General features: G+C 59.6%; 1 protein-coding gene across 1 annotated transcript in view; it reads left to right on the top strand.

The window, feature by feature from the left end:
• The window catches only part of MAP3K14 (mitogen-activated protein kinase kinase kinase 14), a 57,414-nt gene extending 40,714 nt beyond the window's left edge, over positions 1-16,700 (top strand). Inside the window, exons 10-14 of the mRNA XM_068167174.1 lie at positions 1,553-1,903; positions 3,536-3,642; positions 7,843-7,987; positions 10,483-10,583; positions 13,387-16,700. Coding sequence (XP_068023275.1) covers positions 1,553-1,903; positions 3,536-3,642; positions 7,843-7,987; positions 10,483-10,583; positions 13,387-13,551 — 869 coding nt within the window. The 3' untranslated portion in view covers positions 13,552-16,700. The remainder of the gene's footprint in view (positions 1-1,552; positions 1,904-3,535; positions 3,643-7,842; positions 7,988-10,482; positions 10,584-13,386) is intronic.
• The last annotated feature ends 788 nt before the right edge of the window (positions 16,701-17,488 follow it).

Below are 17,488 nucleotides of genomic sequence, written 5' to 3'. Positions count from 1 at the left end.
GGGCAGGGACACCCCACACTAGATCAGCCTGGCCACAGCCTCAGCCAGCCTGGCTGCAAACACCTCCAGGGCTGGGGCCTCAACCACCTCCCTGCACAACCCAGTCCAGGGCTTCACCACTCTCATGGGGAAGAACTTCCTCCTCCCCTCCAGCCTCAATCTCCCCACCTCCAGCTTCATTCCATTCCCCCTAGTCCTATCACTCCCTGAGAGCCTGAGCAGTCCCTCCCCAGCCTTCTTGGAGCCCCCTGCAGATCCTGGAAGGCCACAATGAGGTCACCTCAGAGCCTTCTCTTCTCCACACTGAACAGCCCCAACTCCTTCAGTCTGTCCTCACAGCAGAGCAGCTCCAGCCCTCTGCTCCTCCTCCTGGCCCTGCTCTGGACACCTTCCAGCCCCTCCACATCCCTCTTGCCATAGGGGCTCCAGAACTGGAGGCAGGACTCCAGGTGGGGTCTCCCCAGAGCTGAGCAGAGGGGGAGAATCACCTCCCTTGCCCTGCTGGCCACACTTCTCCTGCTGCAGCCCAGGCTCTGGTTGGCTTTCTGGGCTGCAAGTGCACACTGAGAGCTCCTGCTGAGCTTCTCCTCCCCCAGCACCCCCAAGGCTCTCTCCTCAGGGCTGCTTTCCAGCCAGCCCCTGCCCAGCCTGGAGTTGTGCCTGGGATTGCCTCCAGCCAGCTGCAGGACCCTGCCCTTGCTCTTGTTGCACCTCCTGAGGTTGGCTTGTGCCCACCTCTCCAGCCTGTCCAGCTCCCTCTGGATGGATCCCTTCCCTCCAGCTGTCTGCTGCCCCACACAGCTTGGTGTCATCAGCAACCCTGCTGAGGCTGCACTCAGTGCCACTGGCCATGGCACCCACAGGGATGTTGAACAAGCCTGGGCCCAGGGCTGATCCCTGAGGGACTCTGCTTGTCCCTGGCCTCCACTGGGACATGGAGCCATTGAAACCTGTCACCACAGACCTCCTGACTGTGGCCACCAAGTGCCACATCCAATCCCCTCTTGAACACCTCCAGGGATGGGGACTCCACCACCTCCCTGGGCAGCACATCCCAACAGCCAACAACTCCCTCAGTGAGCTCAAGCCTGGTGAGCCTGGAGCAGCAAAACTGGGAGCAGAGGTTTGTTGCATCCTGTCAGGAGGAGAAAATTCTTTGGTGTGAGGCTGCTGGAGCCCTGGAGCAGGCTGTCCAGAGAGGTTGTGGAATCTCCTGCTCTGGAGACTTTCAAGCCCCACCTGGCTGTGTTCCTGTGTGCCCTGCCCTGGCTGCTCCTGCTCTGGCAGGGGGGTTGGACTGGATGATCTCCAGAGGTCCCTTCCAACCTCTGGGGTTCTATGATTGCAGCTCATCCCTGTGGCCCAGTTCAGCCTCTAAGATTCTCTCTGATTCATTTCAGCTTAGTCCTGCTGACAGCTTCTGTAAAGCAGCAGGAAATCCTGGAGGGGATCTTCCTCACAGCAAGCTGCAGCCTGAACTGGACTGGAGGGAAATGTTTGCTTCTTGTTTCTCTTCATTTGATGGTGTTTTGTGTGCTTTGTGTTGCTGTAGTGGGAGGTGTGACCAGCCCCTGGAAAGGTGAATACAGAGAGCCCAGGCACTTATCTCTGCACAAAGGAAACAACCCACAGACCTCACTGTCCCCCACAGTCAGCCCAGTTGCTGAGACTGCTTCTGACCCCAAACTGCCAGACAAAGTGTCCTGTGCAAGCCCAGTCCTACCACCAGCATCCCTGGAGCAAACAGAGGAGGTGGAGGGGACCTCTTGGAACATGTGTAAGGAGTTACCAGAGGCCTGGGACCCTCCCCCTCTCTCCTCCACTCCTCTCCCCCTGAAGAGCTGCAGCCATGTGGAGAGAGCCACAACCATCTCAGAGCAAGAGCTTCAGCAGCTGGAAATAGGTGAGCAAGGGGCTGGGGAGGGGGCTTCAGCCTTTCCCCCCTGGAGCCTGCTGCAGCTCCAGCTGCTTTCCTTGGGCCTCCTGCAGCTCCTGCTGCTTTCCTTTGGCCTCCTGAGAGTTATTTCTGGGCCTTGAGCTGGGATGTCATCTTGCTGACAGTTCCTCTCTCGTTACACAAAGGGCTAAAATTACCAAAGCAATGAAACATGGCCCAAAGGCAGTGGTCAGGGTTTCCTTCCACCCTCTGAACAGTGGCAGCAAACTGAGAGGAGCAGGAAGCTCTCCAAACCCAGCCACTTGCAGACCTGTGCCTGAGCAGTGCCTGCAGCCCCAGCTCCAAGCTGAAGGTTTTGATTCTCAGCTGGAATTCTTGTACTGAAGGCCTAAAGCTGCTGGATGGGAGAAGCCAGCTGGAGCTAAACTCAGTCTGCAACTATGTGTTGTGGGGACTGGAAATGCTACAGATTTGATCCCCAGCATCAGTCTAGGGTGTGGAAACCAGCAGGGGGAAGAGCAGTGATCAGCAGGTTCAACAAGGCCAAGGGCTGGGGGCTGCAGCTGGGTCACAACAGCCCCAAGAGGCTCCAGGCTGGGGGCAGAGTGGATGGGAAGTGCCCAGCAGAAAAGGCCCTGGGGGTGCTGGGTGCCAGCAGCTGGAGCTGAGGCAGCAGTGCCCAGGGGGCCAAGAAGGCCTCCAGCAGCCTGGGCTGGAGCAGCAATGCTGTGGGCAGCAGGGGCAGGGCAGGGATGGTGCCCCTGGGCTGGGCACTGGGGAGGCTGCACCTCAAATCCTGGGGTCAGGTTTGGGCCTCTCACTGCAAGAAGGACTTTGAGAGGCTGAGCAGGGCCAGAGAAGGGCAACAGAGCTGGGGAAGGGTCTGGAGAGCAGGGCTGGGGAGGAGCAGCTGAGGGAGCTGGGGGTGTTGAGCCTGGAGAAGGGGAGGCTGAGGGAGACCTCCTTGCTCTCTGCAGCTCCCTGAGAGGAGGCTGCAGGAAGGTGGGGGTTGGGCTCTGCTCCCTAGGATCAGGTGACAGAAGGAGAGGAAATGGCCTGGAGTTGTGCCAGGGGAGGCTGAGGTTGGAGAGGAGGAAAAATGTCTTTGCTGCAAGAGTGGTCAGGGCCTGGCACAGGCTGCCCAGGGAGGTGGTGGAGTCCCCATGGATGGAGGTGCTGAGGAAACCTGTGGCCATGGCCCTTGGAGCCAGAAGTTCTTTGCCATGAGGGTGGGGAGAAGCTGCAACACTTAGCTGGGAGCTGAGTGCAGCTTTCTGCCTGGGGAGCAATTTCTTCTCCAGTGCCTTACACCCAGAGACCCAGAGGTCCATTCAGGGGCCCTGAGGACACATTTCTTCAGCATGAGGGTGGTGAGACTCTGGAATAGGTTGCCCAGAATGGTTGTGGATGCCCTGAACCTGACATAAACCTCTTTCCAGTGAGGCTGGGGAGACTCTGGCACAGGCTGCCCAGGGAGGCTGTGGATGGAGGTGTTCCAGGCCAGGCTGGCTGAGGCCTTGAGCAAGCTGTGCTGGTGGGAGGTGTCCCTGCCCGTGGCAGGAGGTTGGGACTGGGTGAGCTTTGAGGTCCCTTCCAACTCAAGCCCTTCTGTTTGCTTCTCTTTCCTTCTGCTTGCAGAGCTCTTTCTGAACAGCCTGTCCCAGCCCTACTCCCTGGAGGAGCAGGAGCAGATGCTGTCCTGCCTCAGCATCGACAGCCCCTTCGTGTCGGACGCCAGCGAGAGGGTGAGTGCTGGGGGACCCTGGAGCAGGGCAGCCACCCCTGGGGCACTGCAGCCTCTCACCATGGACACCTGAAGCTGCTCTGCTTTGTTTCTTCATAGGAAGAGAGATTGGCCACTGGGATGTGCTGCCCAGGGAGATGGTGGAGTCCCCATCCCTGGAGGTGTTTAGGAAGAGCCTGGATGAGGCACTTGGTGCCATGGTTGAGTTGATCAGATGGTGTTGGGGGAGAGGTTGGACTGGATGAGCTCTGAGGTCTTTTCCAACTTGGTTAATTCTGGTCTGATCTGCTCTGTTCTGCTCTGTCCTGTTGTATTCTGTCCTGTCCTGTCCTGTCCTGTTGTGTGCTGTCCTGTCCTGTCCTGTTGTGTTCTTATTCTGTTGTGTTCTATCCTGTCCTGTCCTGTCCTGTTGTGCCCTGTACTGTCCTGTTGTGTTCTGTCCTGTCCTGTGCTGTTGTGTCCTGTCCTGTCCTGTCCTGTTGTGTTCTGTCCTGTGCTGTTGTGTCCTGTCCTGTTGTGTTCTGTCCTGTCCTGTCCTGTCCTGTCCTGTTGTGTTCTGTCCTGTCCTGTCCTGTCCTGTTCTGTCCTGTCCTGTCCTGTCCTGTTGTGTTCTGTCCTGTCCTGTCCTGTCCTGTCCTGTCCTGTTGTGTTCTGTCCTGTCCTGTCCTGTCCTGTTCTGTCCTGTCCTGTCCTGTCCTGTTGTGTTCTGTCCTGTCCTGTGCTGTTGTGTCCTGTCCTGTCCTGTTGTGTTCTGTCCTGTCCTGTGCTGTTGTGTCCTGTCCTGTCCTGTCCTGTCCTGTTGTGTTCTGTCCTGTCCTGTCGTGTCCTGTCCTGTCCTGTCCTGTTGTGTTCTGTCCTGTCCTGTCCTGTCCTGTCCTGTTGTGTTCTGTCCTGTCCTGTCCTGTTGTGTTCTGTCCTGTCCTGTCCTGTCCTGTCCTGTCCTGTCCTGTCCTGTTGTGTCCTGTCCTGTCCTGTCCTGTCCTGTCCTGTTGTGTTCTGTCCTGTCCTGTCCTGTCCTGTCCTGTCCTGTCCTGTCCTGTTCTGTCCTGTTGTGTCCTGTCCTGTCCTGTCCTGTCCTGTCCTGTCCTGTTGTGTTCTGTCCTGTTGTGTCCTGTCCTGTCCTGTCCTGTCCTGTCCTGTTGTGTTCTGTCCTGTTGTGTCCTGTCCTGTCCTGTCCTGTCCTGTCCTGTCCTGTTGTGTTCTGTCCTGTTGTGTCCTGTCCTGTCCTGTCCTGTTGTGTTCTGTCCTGTTGTGTCCTGTCCTGTCCTGTCCTGTCCTGTCCTGTTGTGTTCTGTCCTGTTGTGTCCTGTCCTGTCCTGTCCTGTCCTGTCCTGTTGTGTTCTGTCCTGTCCTGTCCTGTCCTGTTCTGTCCTGTTCTGTCCTGTTGTGTCCTGTCCTGTCCTGTCCTGTCCTGTCCTGTTGTGTCCTGTCCTGTCCTGTCCTGTCCTGTCCTGTTGTGTTCTGTCCTGTTGTGTCCTGTCCTGTCCTGTCCTGTCCTGTCCTGTTGTGTCCTGTCCTGTCCTGTCCTGTCCTGTCCTGTCCTGTTCTGTCCTGTTGTGTTCTGTCCTGTTGTGTCCTGTCCTGTCCTGTCCTGTCCTGTCCTGTTGTGTTCTGTCCTGTTGTGTCCTGTCCTGTCCTGTCCTGTCCTGTCCTGTCCTGTCCTGTCGTGTTCTGTCCTGTCCTGTCCTGTCCTGTCCTGTCCTGTCCTGTCCTGTCCTGTCCTGTTGTGTTCTGTCCTGTCCTGTCCTGTCCTGTCCTGTCCTGTTGTGTCCTGTCCTGTCCTGTCCTGTCCTGTCCTGTTGTGTTCTGTCCTGTCCTGTCCTGTTCTGTCCTGTTCTGTCCTGTTCTATTTGACACCTTTTTACTGGAGAGGCCCTTGGGAATCACAGAGTGTTAGGGGCTGGAGGGGACCTCCAAAGCTCATCCAGTCCTGCCCCCTGCCAGAGCAGTGTCACCTAGAGCAGGTCACACAGGAACACAGCCAGGTGGGGCCTGGATATGTCCAGAGAGGGAGATTCCACAACCCCCCTGGGCAGCCTGCTCCAGGGCTCTGTCACCCCCACAGGGAAAAACCTTTCCCTCCTGTTCCCATGGCACTTCCTCTGCCTCAGCTTCCACCACTGCCCCTTGGGCTGGCACTGGGCATCCCCCAGCAGAGCCTGGCTCCAGCCTCTGGGCATCACCCTGCACAGCTTTAGCACCAGCAGTGAGGTCACCCCTCAGAAGAAAGCTTTGCTCTTGGCCACTGAAGTATTCAGCCTGGAGTTTTTCTTTAGCTTGCTGCCCAGCATGGATCCCTTTCCTCTAGTTGCTCTCCTCTGCTGTATGCTCACAGTGAGCACCAGGGGAGTGACTCTGGAGCATCTCAGCAGCCTGAACCCTCTCTGTGCAGGAGGAAGAAGCTGAAGAAGCAATGATCATAGAATCAACCAGGTTGGAAAAGCTCTCAGAGCTCATCAGGTCCAACCTATGACCTAATCCCTAACACCTCCTGACAGCTAAGCCATGGCTCCAAGTGCCACAGCCAAGCCTTTCCTGACCACCTCCAGGGATGGGGACTCCACCACCTCCCTGGGCAGCACATCCCAGTGGCAGATCTCTCTTTGTGGGAAGAACTTTCTCCTCACCTCCATCCTCCACCTGGCACAGCTTGAGACTGTGTCCTCTTGTTCTGGTGCTGGGTGCCTGGCAAAAGAGACCAACCCCCACCTGGCCACAACCTCCCTGCAGGGAGTTGTAGAGAGCAATGAGGCCTCCCCTGAGCCTCCTCTTCTCCAGGTGCTCACAGCTCCTTCAGCTCTTGCTCAGCTGCCCTCTGGGGCTGCTCTTCTGCAGGCTCTCAGCCCCAGGGCTCTCAGCCTTTGCTGCTCACAGAGCTGCTCCAGGCCCCTCAGCCTCCACCTGGCACAGCTTGAGACTGTGTCCTCTTGTTCTACTGCTGCTTGCCTGGGAGAAGAAACCAACCCCCACCTGGCTCCAACCTCCCTGCAGGGAGAGCAATGAGGCCTCCCCTGAGCCTCCTCTTCTCCAGGCTGAACAACCCCAGCAATGTCCCTGCCCATGGCAAGGCCTTTGGAACTTGATGACCTTTAAGGCCTCCTCCAACACAAACCATTCTGTGCCTCTCTGCTGAGCTGCTGGGCAGCCCAGGGTCACCTTCCTGGCACCAGCCCCTGAGGGGATGTCTAGAGAACAAGCAGAAGAAGGGGCAGGACACAGCCCCTGCTCTTGGATGTTCCTTCCCAGATTCCTTCTCCATGAACTCTTCTTTTGAGCCATGCCTAGCAATGCCTTACACTCTCTAAGCTACTCTGAATGCTAAGCCCAAGTGCACCTGGCAGCAGAGTTTTAGCTGATGGCTTCATCCTCCTCCCACTCCAACCAAACCCTCTGTTCTCCCCCAGCTCTTCTTGCTGATTGTTGAGGAGATCTGAATGGCTGCAAGCAAGGGGCAGTGGCTTTGAGCTGGGGGAGAGGAGATTGAGACTGGAGATGGGGGAGAAACTTTTCCCAGTGAGGGTGGGCAGACACTGGCACAGGCTGCCCTGGGAGGGGGTGGAAGTCTCCACACCTCCCTGAGGGCAGGCTGGATGAGGCCTGGAGCAGCCTGGGCTGGTGGGAGGTGTCCCTGCCCATGGCAGGGGAGTTGGAACTGGCTTTAAGATCCCTTTAATAAGCTTTAAGATCCCTTCCAACCCAACCCATTCTGTGGTGCTGTGAAACTGTTCATTGCTCTTCATCCTGGTTCCCAGAGGGCAGGTAAGTGCTGGGCAACACAAGGCCCAGCCTGACATCCCTGGGGGGAGCTCTGGGGTCTTTTTTTGCCTCCCTGAGGTCATTTGGATGTTTTTCTCTCATGCAAGCTCAAGGAACCAGAGAACCATTTTGGGTGGGCAAAGAGCTTTGAGGTGATTTGAGTCCAACCCTTCTCTAACTCCACCAAGTCTGGTGCTGAAACCACCAACTCCATTTCCTAAGGAGCTTTGGCAAACTTAGACTCACAGAGCTGTCAGGGCTGGCAGTGAGCTCAAGGCTCAGCCAGCTCCAACCCCCTGCCATGGGCAGGGACACCTCACACCACAGCAGGTTGCTCACAGCCACCTCCAGCCTGGCTGCAAACACCTCCAGGCAGGAGGCTTCCACCACCTCCCTGGGCAGCCTGTGCCAGTCCCTCACTGGCACTCTGTGCTCACTTCTGCAGAACTCCATGAAGGCCTCCCAGAGCCTGAGGGACACGCTGAGCTCTGGGATCCACTCCTGGAGCAGCCAGGCCGAGGGGCAGAGCTGCAGCTGGAACAACCTGCGGAGCCGCGGCCGGCACGCCGACACCCCCAGCTACTTCAACGGTGAGTGCCAGCCCCTGGGCCTGGCTGCCTGCCCCCAGGGGCTCTGCTCCCTGCTCACAGGCACTGGGTGTGCAGCCTTGTCCTCCTCAGCTGCTCTCTCAGCACAGACCCTAAAAGCACGAGAGTTGTGGAGACTCAGGCAGCTGTTTGGGTGGGAAAGACCTCCCACAATCATGGAGTCCAACTGGCACTGCCAGGGCAGCCCTGAGCCAGGGCACTGCTGAGCCAGGGCACCCCTGAGCCAGGGCATTCCTGAGCCAGGGCACCCCTGAGCCAGGGCACCCCTGAGCCAGGGCATTCCTGAGCCAGGGCACCCCTGAGCCATGGCACACCCGAGCCAGGGCACCCCTGAGCCAGGGCACCCCTGAGCCATTGCACCCCTGAGCCAGGGCACCCCTGAGCCATGGCACACCCGAGCCAGGGCACCCCTGAGCCATTGCACCCCTGAGCCAGGGCACTGCTGAGCCAGGGCACCCCTGAGCCATGGCACACCCGAGCCAGGGCACTGCTGAGCCAGGGCACCCCTGAGCCATGGCACACCCGAGCCAGGGCACTGCTGAGCCAGGGCACCCCTGAGCCAGGGCACCCCTGAGCCAGGGCACTGCTGATCCAGGGCACCCCTGAGCCATGGCACCCCTGAGCCATGGCACCCCTGAGCCAGGGCACCCCTGAGCCATTGCACCGCTGAGCCAGGGCACCTCTCAGCCAGGGCACTGCTGAGCCAGGGCACCGCTGATCCAGGGCACCCTTGACCCATGGCACCCCTGAGCCAGTGCACCCCTGAGCCAGGGCACTGCTGAGCCATTGCACCCCTGAGCCAGGGCACCCTTGACCCATGGCACCCCTGAGCCATTGCACCCCTGAGCCATTGCACCCCTGAGCCAGGGCCCCCCTGAGCCATTGCACCCCTGAGCCATTGCACCCCTGAGCCATGGCACCCCTGAGCCAGGGCACTGCTGAGCCATTGCACCCCTGAGCCAGGGCACCCTTGACCCATGGCACCCCTGAGCCATTGCACCCCTGAGCCATTGCACCCCTGAGCCAGGGCCCCCCTGAGCCATTGCACCCCTGAGCCATTGCACCCCTGAGCCATGACCCCCCTGAGCCGTTGCACCCCTGAGCCAGGGCCCCCCTGAGCCATGGCCCCCCTGAGCCATTGCACCCCTGAGCCAGGGCACCCCTGAGCCATTGCACCCCTGAGCCATGACCCCCCTGAGCCATTGCACCCCTGAGCCAGGGCCCCCCTGAGCCATGGCCCCCCTGAGCCATTGCACCCCTGAGCCAGGGCACCCCTGAGCCAGGGCACCCCTGAGCCATTGCACCCCTGAGCCAGGGCCCCCCTGAGCCAGGGCACCCCTGAGCCAGGGCACCCCTGAGCCCTCAGCACCACATCTCCACAGCTCTAAAGCCTCTCCAGGCCTGGGGCCTCTACCACTGCCCTGGGCCAGGCCTGGACAACCCTTTTGGGTTGAAATTGTTCCTCATGCCCAACCTCAACCTCCCCTGGTGCAGCCTGGGGCCATTTCCTCTTGTCCTGACACTTGGTACAAGGGAATAGAAACCAACCCCCACCTCCCCTGGCTCATCCCAGCCCAGTTCCTCTCCTTCTATCACCTGATCCAGGGGAGAGCAACCCAACCCCCAGCTCACTGCAGCCTCCTCCCAGGGAGCTGCAGAGAGCAAGGAGGTCTCCCTCAGCCTCCTCTTCTCCACTCACCAACCCCAGCTCCCTCAGCTGCTCCTCCCCAGCCCTGCTCTCCAGACCCTTCCCCAGCTCTGTTGCCCTTCTCTGGCCCTGCTCAGCCTCTCAAAGTCCTTCTTGCAGTGAGAGGCCCAAACCTGACCCCAGGATTTGAGGTGCAGCCTCCCCAGTGCCCAGCCCAGGGGCACAATCCCTGCCCTGCCCCTGCTGCCCACAGCATTGCTGCTCCAGCCCAGGCTGCTGGAGGCCTTCTTGGCCCCCTGGGCACTGCTGCCTCAGCTCCAGCTGCTGGCACCCAGCACCCCCAGGGCCTTTCCTGCTGGGCACTTCCCATCCCCTCTGCCCCCAGCCTGGAGCCTCCCTGGGGCTGTTGTGACCCAGCTGCAGCCCCCAGCCCTTGGCCTTGTTGAAGTCTGTCCCAGGCACAGGTGGGTGGAAGATGCTCAGGCCTGAGGAGCCTGGTGAAAGGCAGAGCAGCTCCTGTCTGGCTCAGCCATGGGTGAGGACTGAGGCTTTCTAACCAGAGCTGTCTGCAGGGTAGCTTTGAGGGCACACTCTGCAAGCCAATCCCTCTCTCCAGCTGCTTCGTTGCTAAATGCAGCTCAGCTCTGTGACTCACTCTTGTCTGCTGCAAGCCTCCAAGCCCAACAGAGGACCTGCCTAAATTAAACTGCCTAATGGCACCACCAAGGCCTTCAGCTGGCTGTGCCTTGCAGCCAGGTTGTCCCTGCTGGGCTGGGCAGTCAGCAGGCTGCCCCCAGCTGCAGCTAACAACTCCCCTTGCACGTTTCAGGAGTCAAAATCCAGATCCAGTTGCTCAGTGGAGAGAATTTACACATCAGGGATTTCCACAGGACAAAGGTGGGAGACATTGCCACTGGGATCAGCAGCCAGGTGAGACACCAAAGCTGGGAGCTAAGTGCAGCTTTCTGCCTGAGGGGCCTCAAAACCAGAGACCCAGAGGTCCATTCAGGGGCCCTGAGGACACATTTCTTCAGCATGAGGGTGGTGAGACTCTGCAACAGGTTGCCCAAGATGGTTGTGGATGCCCTGAACCTGACATAAACCTCTTGGCAGTGAGGCTGGGGAGACTCTGGCACAGGTTGCCCAGGGAGGTTGTGGCTGTCTCCTCCCTGGAGGTGTTCAGGGCCAGGCTGGATGAGGCCTTGAGCAAGCTGGGCTGGGGGGAGGTGTCCCTGCCCATGGCAGGGAGCTGGAACTGGCTGAGCCTTGAGCTCCCTTCCAACCCAAACCCATTCTGAGATTTAGAATCATAGAATCAATATGGTTGGGAAAGACCTCAAAGATCATCAAGTCCAAGCTGTCACCCAACACCTCCTGACAGCTAACCCATGGCACCAAGTGCCACATCCAGGCCCCTCCTGAACACCTCCAGGGATGGGGACTCCACCACCTCCCTGGGCAGCACATCCCAGTGACCAATCTCTCTTGCTGGGAAGAACTTTCTCCTCACCTCCAGCCTGAACCTCCCCTGGCACAGCTTGAGACTGTGTCCTCTTGTTGTGGGGCTGCTTGCCTGGGAGAAGAGACCAACCCCCACCTGGCTCCAACCTCCCTGCAGGGAGTTGCAGAGAGCAAGAAGGTCTCCCCTGAGCCTCCTCTTCTGCAGGCTAAGCAACCCCAGCTCCCTCAGCCTCTCCTCCCAGGGCTGTGCTCCAGACCCCTCCCCAGCTTTCTTGCCCTTCTCTGGACACCTTCCAGCAGCTCAACCTCTTTCCTAACCTGAGGAGCCCAGAACTGGACACAGGACTCAAGGTGTGGCCTCAGCAGTGCTGAGCACAGGGCACAAGGACTTCCCTGCTCCTGCTGGCCACACTCTTCCTGCTGCAGGCCAGGATGCCCTTGGCCTTCTTGGCCCCCTGGGCACCATACCTGCAGTGCAGCCAGGAGTGTGATAGCAGAAGATGGTTTCTGAATCACAAACCATGTCTGGTTGTCCCAGGGACCACTGGGGTCTCCAGCCAGAGAGATGGCTCTGCACTTTCTGGTGGAGTCACAGGCACAGCATCATTTAGACAGGAAAAGACCTTTCAGATCCTCCAGTCCAGCATTAACTCAGCACTGCCAGCTCACCACTAAACCATGGCCCTCAGCACCACAGTTCCCTGTGCTGCAGCTTACAAATCCTTCCCCTCAACCTGGAGAACAGAAGGCTCCTGAGAGACCTCAGAGCAGCCTTGCAGTACCTGAGGAGGCTCCAGGAGAGCTGGGGAGGAACTTCTGACAAGGGCTGGGAGTGCCAGGAGGAGGAACAATGGCATTGAGCTGGGAGAGCAGAGAGTGAGACTGGAGATGAGGAAGAGATTGTTGAGAGTGAGGCTGGGGAGACTCTGGCACAGGCTGCCCAGGGAGGCTGTGGCTGCCCTTCCCTGGAGGTGTCCAAGGCCAGGCTGGATGAGGAAGCTGTCCTGGGGGAAGCTGTCCCTTCCCATGGCAGGGAGGGTGGAACTGGCTGAGCTTTAAGGTCCCTTCCAGCCCAACCCATTCTGTGGTTCTCTGACCTCCCAACTCCTTCCCAGGGAGTCACTCCCTGGCTGTCCCCAGGAGCAGCAGTGCCAGCCAAGGGAGCAGGCCAGGTCTGGCTGTGATGCATCCCCCTTGTTAAGTTGGAGGAGCTGTTGGCAGGCTCCAGTGAACCTTCCTGTGGGGCTCCTTGGCAGCTCCTGAAAGAAGCTCCTGCCTGTTTGTGGGGCTGTGACTCAGCTGAGTGGGAAATGTGGTGATTGATCAGCTCCAAGCAGAGAGCTTGGGGAGCTCCAGCAACCACTTGAGCAGTGCTTGCTTCTCCTTGGCAAGCTTTGCTTCTTGGGCAGCACAAAGCAAAACAGCAGCAGCCTGAGAGGAGCTCACAGTGCCCCAGCACAACACCTCAGGAACCACCAGCAGGGAGCAGAAGCTGGAGTGGGGCAATTGAGCAGCAAGGTGAATGCTCCCAAGGCCAGGGGGGGAGATGCTTGCAGAGGAGAGAGCTGTGGGATGCAGGCTCTGTTCCAGCCAGAAGCAGGGCAGGAGGTTAGGATGTTCCTGCCAAGCACAAGCCTCTCTCCAGGAGCTTCTCATAGAATCACACAATGGGTTGGGTGGGAAGGGACCTTTGGAGCCCATCCAGGCCACCCCCTGCAGCCAGCAGGGACAGCCACAGCCAGGGCAGGCTGCTCACAGCCCCAACCAACCTCCCCTGCACTGCTGCCAGGCATGGGGCAGCTCCCAGCTCTCTGGGCAGCCTGGGCCAGGCTCTCCCCACCCTCACTGCCAAACATTTCTCCTTCTCTCCACTCCCAAGCTCCCTCTTGCCCTTTCCAACCCTCCCCCCTTGGCCTGTCCCATCAGGCCCTGCTCAAAGCTCTGTCCCCAGCTCTCTGCTGGGCCCTGGAAGCACTGCAAGGCCACCAGAAGCTCTCCCTGGAGCCTTCTCCTCTGCAGGCTGCCCAAGGCCAACTCTCTCAGCCTGGCCTCCCAGCAGAGGGCTTCCAGCCCTTTCTGGGGCCTGTTGATATCAACCTTTCCTTGCCTCTCCTGCTGCACCTCCTCCCACTGCAGCCTGGAGCCCCAGGAGCACTTGCACCGAGCGGGTGCCTGGAGCAAGCCCGAGCTGCAGGCCGCCTTTGACAGGGGGCTGTGATGTTGTGACAGAGACTTGAAGCTGCTGCTCAGATCTCTTTGTTCTGCTTCCCAGATCCCAGTCCCTGCTTTCAGCCTGGTCACTAAAGAAGGGCAGCCAGTCCACTATGACATGGAGGTGCCAGACTCCGGGATCGAGCTGCAGTGCACCCTGGCCCCCGACTGCAGCGTCAGCTGGAGCTGGCGAGTCAAGCACGGCCGGCTGGAGAACAGGCCATGAAGCCAGCCCTGCCTTGGAGGGTTTGACCTTGGCAGAAGAAGGAATTGCAGAAGCTTCCAAGCACCCCTGCCATGGAGCACCAGGAGCAGTTGCTGGTGTGTTGTGCTGCAGTAGGATAGTGGTCAGCAGCTCGCCGCTCTCCGGCCTCACTTCTGTCGGCTGCCCTGATCCGGCTCCGAGACACCTCCTGAGCTCAGCTGTTCCCCAGGAGAGTGGGAATGACTTGTTTGGGTGTGAGTGTGAGGCTGAGCTTGAGACTGGTGGGTGGAAATTCCTGCTTCTCAGAGGAATCTGATTGTGCTTCCCAGGAGAAGAGGGGGATGGGGAGAGAGCTGCTGCTGAGGTGAAGCCTGGGGGCTTGCCCGAGGGAGGAGGTTCAGGGCACCTTCAGGGTGCTGCTGGCTGTGGGTGGCTGTGCTGAGCTGAGGGGAGCTGGCTGACTTCCTTCTAGCTGGAGGAGAAGCTTCACGTTTCTGGAGGCTTTGGGTAGCATCATCTCTACCTCAAGCCTTTTGCAGGGGGGAACCCAGCAGCAGTGAGTGGCTGGGTTCTTGGTTTCACCTCCCACCCTTCCCCGCAGACACTTCCTCCTTCAGTCAGAAGAGAACTTTGTTCCCAGAAAGAGCTCTGCCTGCAGCTCTCATCTGCAGCCCTCCTCCCGACTCAGGGGCTGCTGCTCACTCTCTGCTGTTGCTGCTGACATTGGCTGGCAGGTGGGGCAGGAGAGAGGGGTTGGTGTTCCCTGGGGGGCAGGGTGGAGGGCTTGCCTTCCTCCATCCTCTCTGCGCCACCGGCCTGGGACGTGGGGAGGTGAACTGCCCTGTGCTGGCAGCTCCCCTCGGAGGGGCAAGGGGCAGCAGCTCTGTCAGCTTGGACAAGGTCTGAGTGTGGAGCTGGCTGCTGCAGGCCAGGAGCCCAGCTGTGTGGGGAGTGTCAGCCCAGCCTGTCTTCACCACCGAGGGCCTGGCCCCAGGCTTCCTGCTGCTCCCCTGGCAGCACAGTGTGCTGAGGGGCTGTGGTGGGCAGCTGGGCCCAGAGCACCCTCAGCCCTGAGCTGGTTTGTACTCATGTGTGAGGCTGCTGAAACTGCAGGGGTCAGGTTCAGCTGGGGGGGGTGGGGGCAGCCCTGCTGCACCCCAGAAGAAGAGCAGGGGCAGGTGGGAGCTGTGGGGGTGCTCGTTCAGGACTGGAGGTCCCTGCACACCTGGGCATGGCTGTCCCTTGATGCTGTGCAGTGGCTCTGCCAGAGCCCTGCAGTGACCTCTGAGCAGGGGCTGCCCACCCCCAGCCTGAAGAGAGGACCAGCTCCCAAGCAACTGAAATGGGAGCTCCAGGCTGCTTCTGGGGGACACAGGAGGGCAGGAATGTTGGCAGCTCTCTCAGGTGAGGCTCAGCTGGGAAGCAGCTGCCACAGGGTCCTGCTCTGGTCCTGCTCTTCGAGGGCCGGAGCTCCTCGAGCCGCTGCTGCTGCTTCCCTTTGGTCTCCCAGCTGGTTCTGATGCACCAGGCAGGGCTGCAGTGGGGAGGGGCTCAGGGAGTGGGACTCCTGCAGAAGGCCTGGAAGCTGTCAGCACTGTGGGTGTAGTTTTTTTATAGCACTTTTTGTTCTGAAGCACTTAAAACCTTGTCCCAAAGAGGCACCGAGTCCTGCCTGGGCCACCCCCCCGGGGGAGCTGTGGGTAAGCCAAGGGCACAGCAGGCACAGCTCCTCCTCCAGGAAGGACTGGGGGGGGCATGGGCAGCTTGCCTCCATTTCTTTTATTTCAGATGCCTTAAACTACTACAAATTGTAAGCTCTGGAGCAGGCAGGATCAGAAAAGAAGCCTCTCCACAGGGAGCCCAGGAGCCCCCCAGCAGCCCTTCAGAGCACCAAGCAGCCTCCCTGTGCCTCACACCCTTCCCAGGCTTCCTGAGGAGGAGGAGGAGGTGGCAAACCAGGTGCCTGCATCTAGGGAGAGGCTGCTGGTGATGTGACACATAGCTCCTGGTGCCACATGGCTCCTGGGGACGAGGCAGTGCCAGAGCCTGGTCTGCTCCCTCCCCAGAGGCTGCACCTGGTGGCTCTGGCTGCCTGCAGCAGGCTTGGATGGCCCAGGGGAGGTTTGTCCCTCGGTGCTGTGCTGAGTAGCAAGGGTGGGAGGCAGCAGCCCCCTGCTGCCAGGGCTTCTGAGCTTCATCTGTAGCATTAACCTTAATCTCAGGCCACCTGCAGGGTTGGGGGAAGGCACTTCAGCCTTGTGAAGCCAGAATGCCGTTGGTGGGGAGATGGAGATGGCCAAGTCCTCCTGGCCTCTCACAGCAGCATTAGCACCAGCACCTCCCTCCTGCTCGTTTGGTCCTTCAGTCCTGTTTTGCTGCCACCTCCAGTGAGGAATGGAGGCTGCAGGTTTCCACCTCCCACTCTCCCAGGTGACAGCTGGGCCCTGGGGTCAGCAGCCCCCACTGGAGGGGGGAGATGCTGCTGCTCATCCCACGGACCAGTGGTGCCTTCCTCCCACCCTGAGATCTGCTTCCTCCTCCCAGGAGGATCTCCAGGGCTTCCAGGGCTTTGCTGCCTACCACCCTGAGTTCTCCTCAGCTCTCTCCTGCTGCCAGGAGTTTGCTCTGCCTTGGGCTGAGCGTTTTGGTTGTGCCAAGCACCGAGAGCCCAACTTGCAGCTCCAGGCTGGCTGAGAGGAGGCAGGGGCAGAACTTGGCCAAAGCTGTGTCTGATCACCTAAGTGGTCTTTGGTTCTCAGAGCTGAGACTGAGGTTAGGCTTGGAGCCCCACTTGAGGGCAGGGAGGACAGGCAGCAGCCAGAGTCACAACCACCAATGGCTCCTTCCCAAAGGCCTGGGAGGATCCCTGTTGGCAAAGCAACGTGGGGGCTGAGGGTGCCTCGGGGCTGGGCAGGCCTGGGGTGGGTCAAGGTGCTGGGCTGAGCTCCTGTGGATCCAGTGACACTTTATAAAGCTGTGAGTTGTTGAAACTAAGGCTTTGGACCTGCATTTGCCCAGGGGAAAGAGAGAAATAAAGCTGGGGGGGGGAAAAAAAAACCCACACACACCAAAAGAAAACCCCACACCAAACAGCTGCTTTTGTTCTCCTTGCTGGGGGGGTGAAGGTGTCCTGGAGGAGCAGGGAGGGAGGCCTGGCCTGGGTGAGCTCTGCTGGGTGCTGCACAAGTGTTGGGGGGGTGCACTGCTGGCTGTGAGGACAGATCTGAGCTCAGTGCTCAGCATCTCTGGCAGCAGGCAGATTGTCACAGAGTCATCAGCCAGGCTGGGAAAGACCTCAGGGATCCTCAAGCCCAACCTAATACCCAACACCTCCTGACCACTCCAAGGGCCACATCCAGTCCCCTCTTGAACACCTCCAGGGATGGGGACTCCACCACCTCCCTGGGCAGCACATCCCAGTGGCCAATCTCTCTTGCTGGGAAGAATTTCTTCCTCACCTCCAGCCTGAGCCTCCCCTGGCACAGCTTGAGACTGTGTCCTCTTGTTCTGCTGCTGGGTGCCTGGGAGAAGAGACCAACCCCCACCTGGCTCCAACCTCCCTGCAGGGAGTTGCAGAGAGCAAGAAGGTCTCCCCTGAGCCTCCTCTTCTCCAGGCTAAGCAACCCCAGCTCCTTTTCCTCCTCCTCCTCTCACACTGCAGAGGGAGTTGCTGTACTGGGAGCTGCTGCATCTTGTCCTCAGCAGTTGGGAAAAGTAGGTCTGGGATGGAGGCAGCCAGCAGGACAGGCAGAGAGAGCTCTGCAGCCTCACCCACGCCTGTCAGCAAGTCCTGCTGCTGCCTGCTGGGGCAGGAGCTCTTTGTCTCCACTTGGCTGCTGTGTTGCTGTTCAAGCAGCACCAGGGGCCAGGGGCATGCTGGTGGCTTTGGGGTCACAGCATCACAGGATGCTAGGGGGTTGGAAGGGACCTCTGGAGATCATCCAGTCCAACCCCCTGC

This window comes from Melanerpes formicivorus, unplaced genomic scaffold (assembly GCF_026170545.1).
Source record: "Melanerpes formicivorus ecotype bairdi unplaced genomic scaffold, bMelFor1.0.p_v2 SCAF_113, whole genome shotgun sequence".
Classification (NCBI taxonomy): domain Eukaryota; kingdom Metazoa; phylum Chordata; class Aves; order Piciformes; family Picidae; genus Melanerpes; species Melanerpes formicivorus.
Note: the sequence above shows the minus strand (reverse complement) of the source record. Positions and strands in the feature narration are given on the sequence as shown.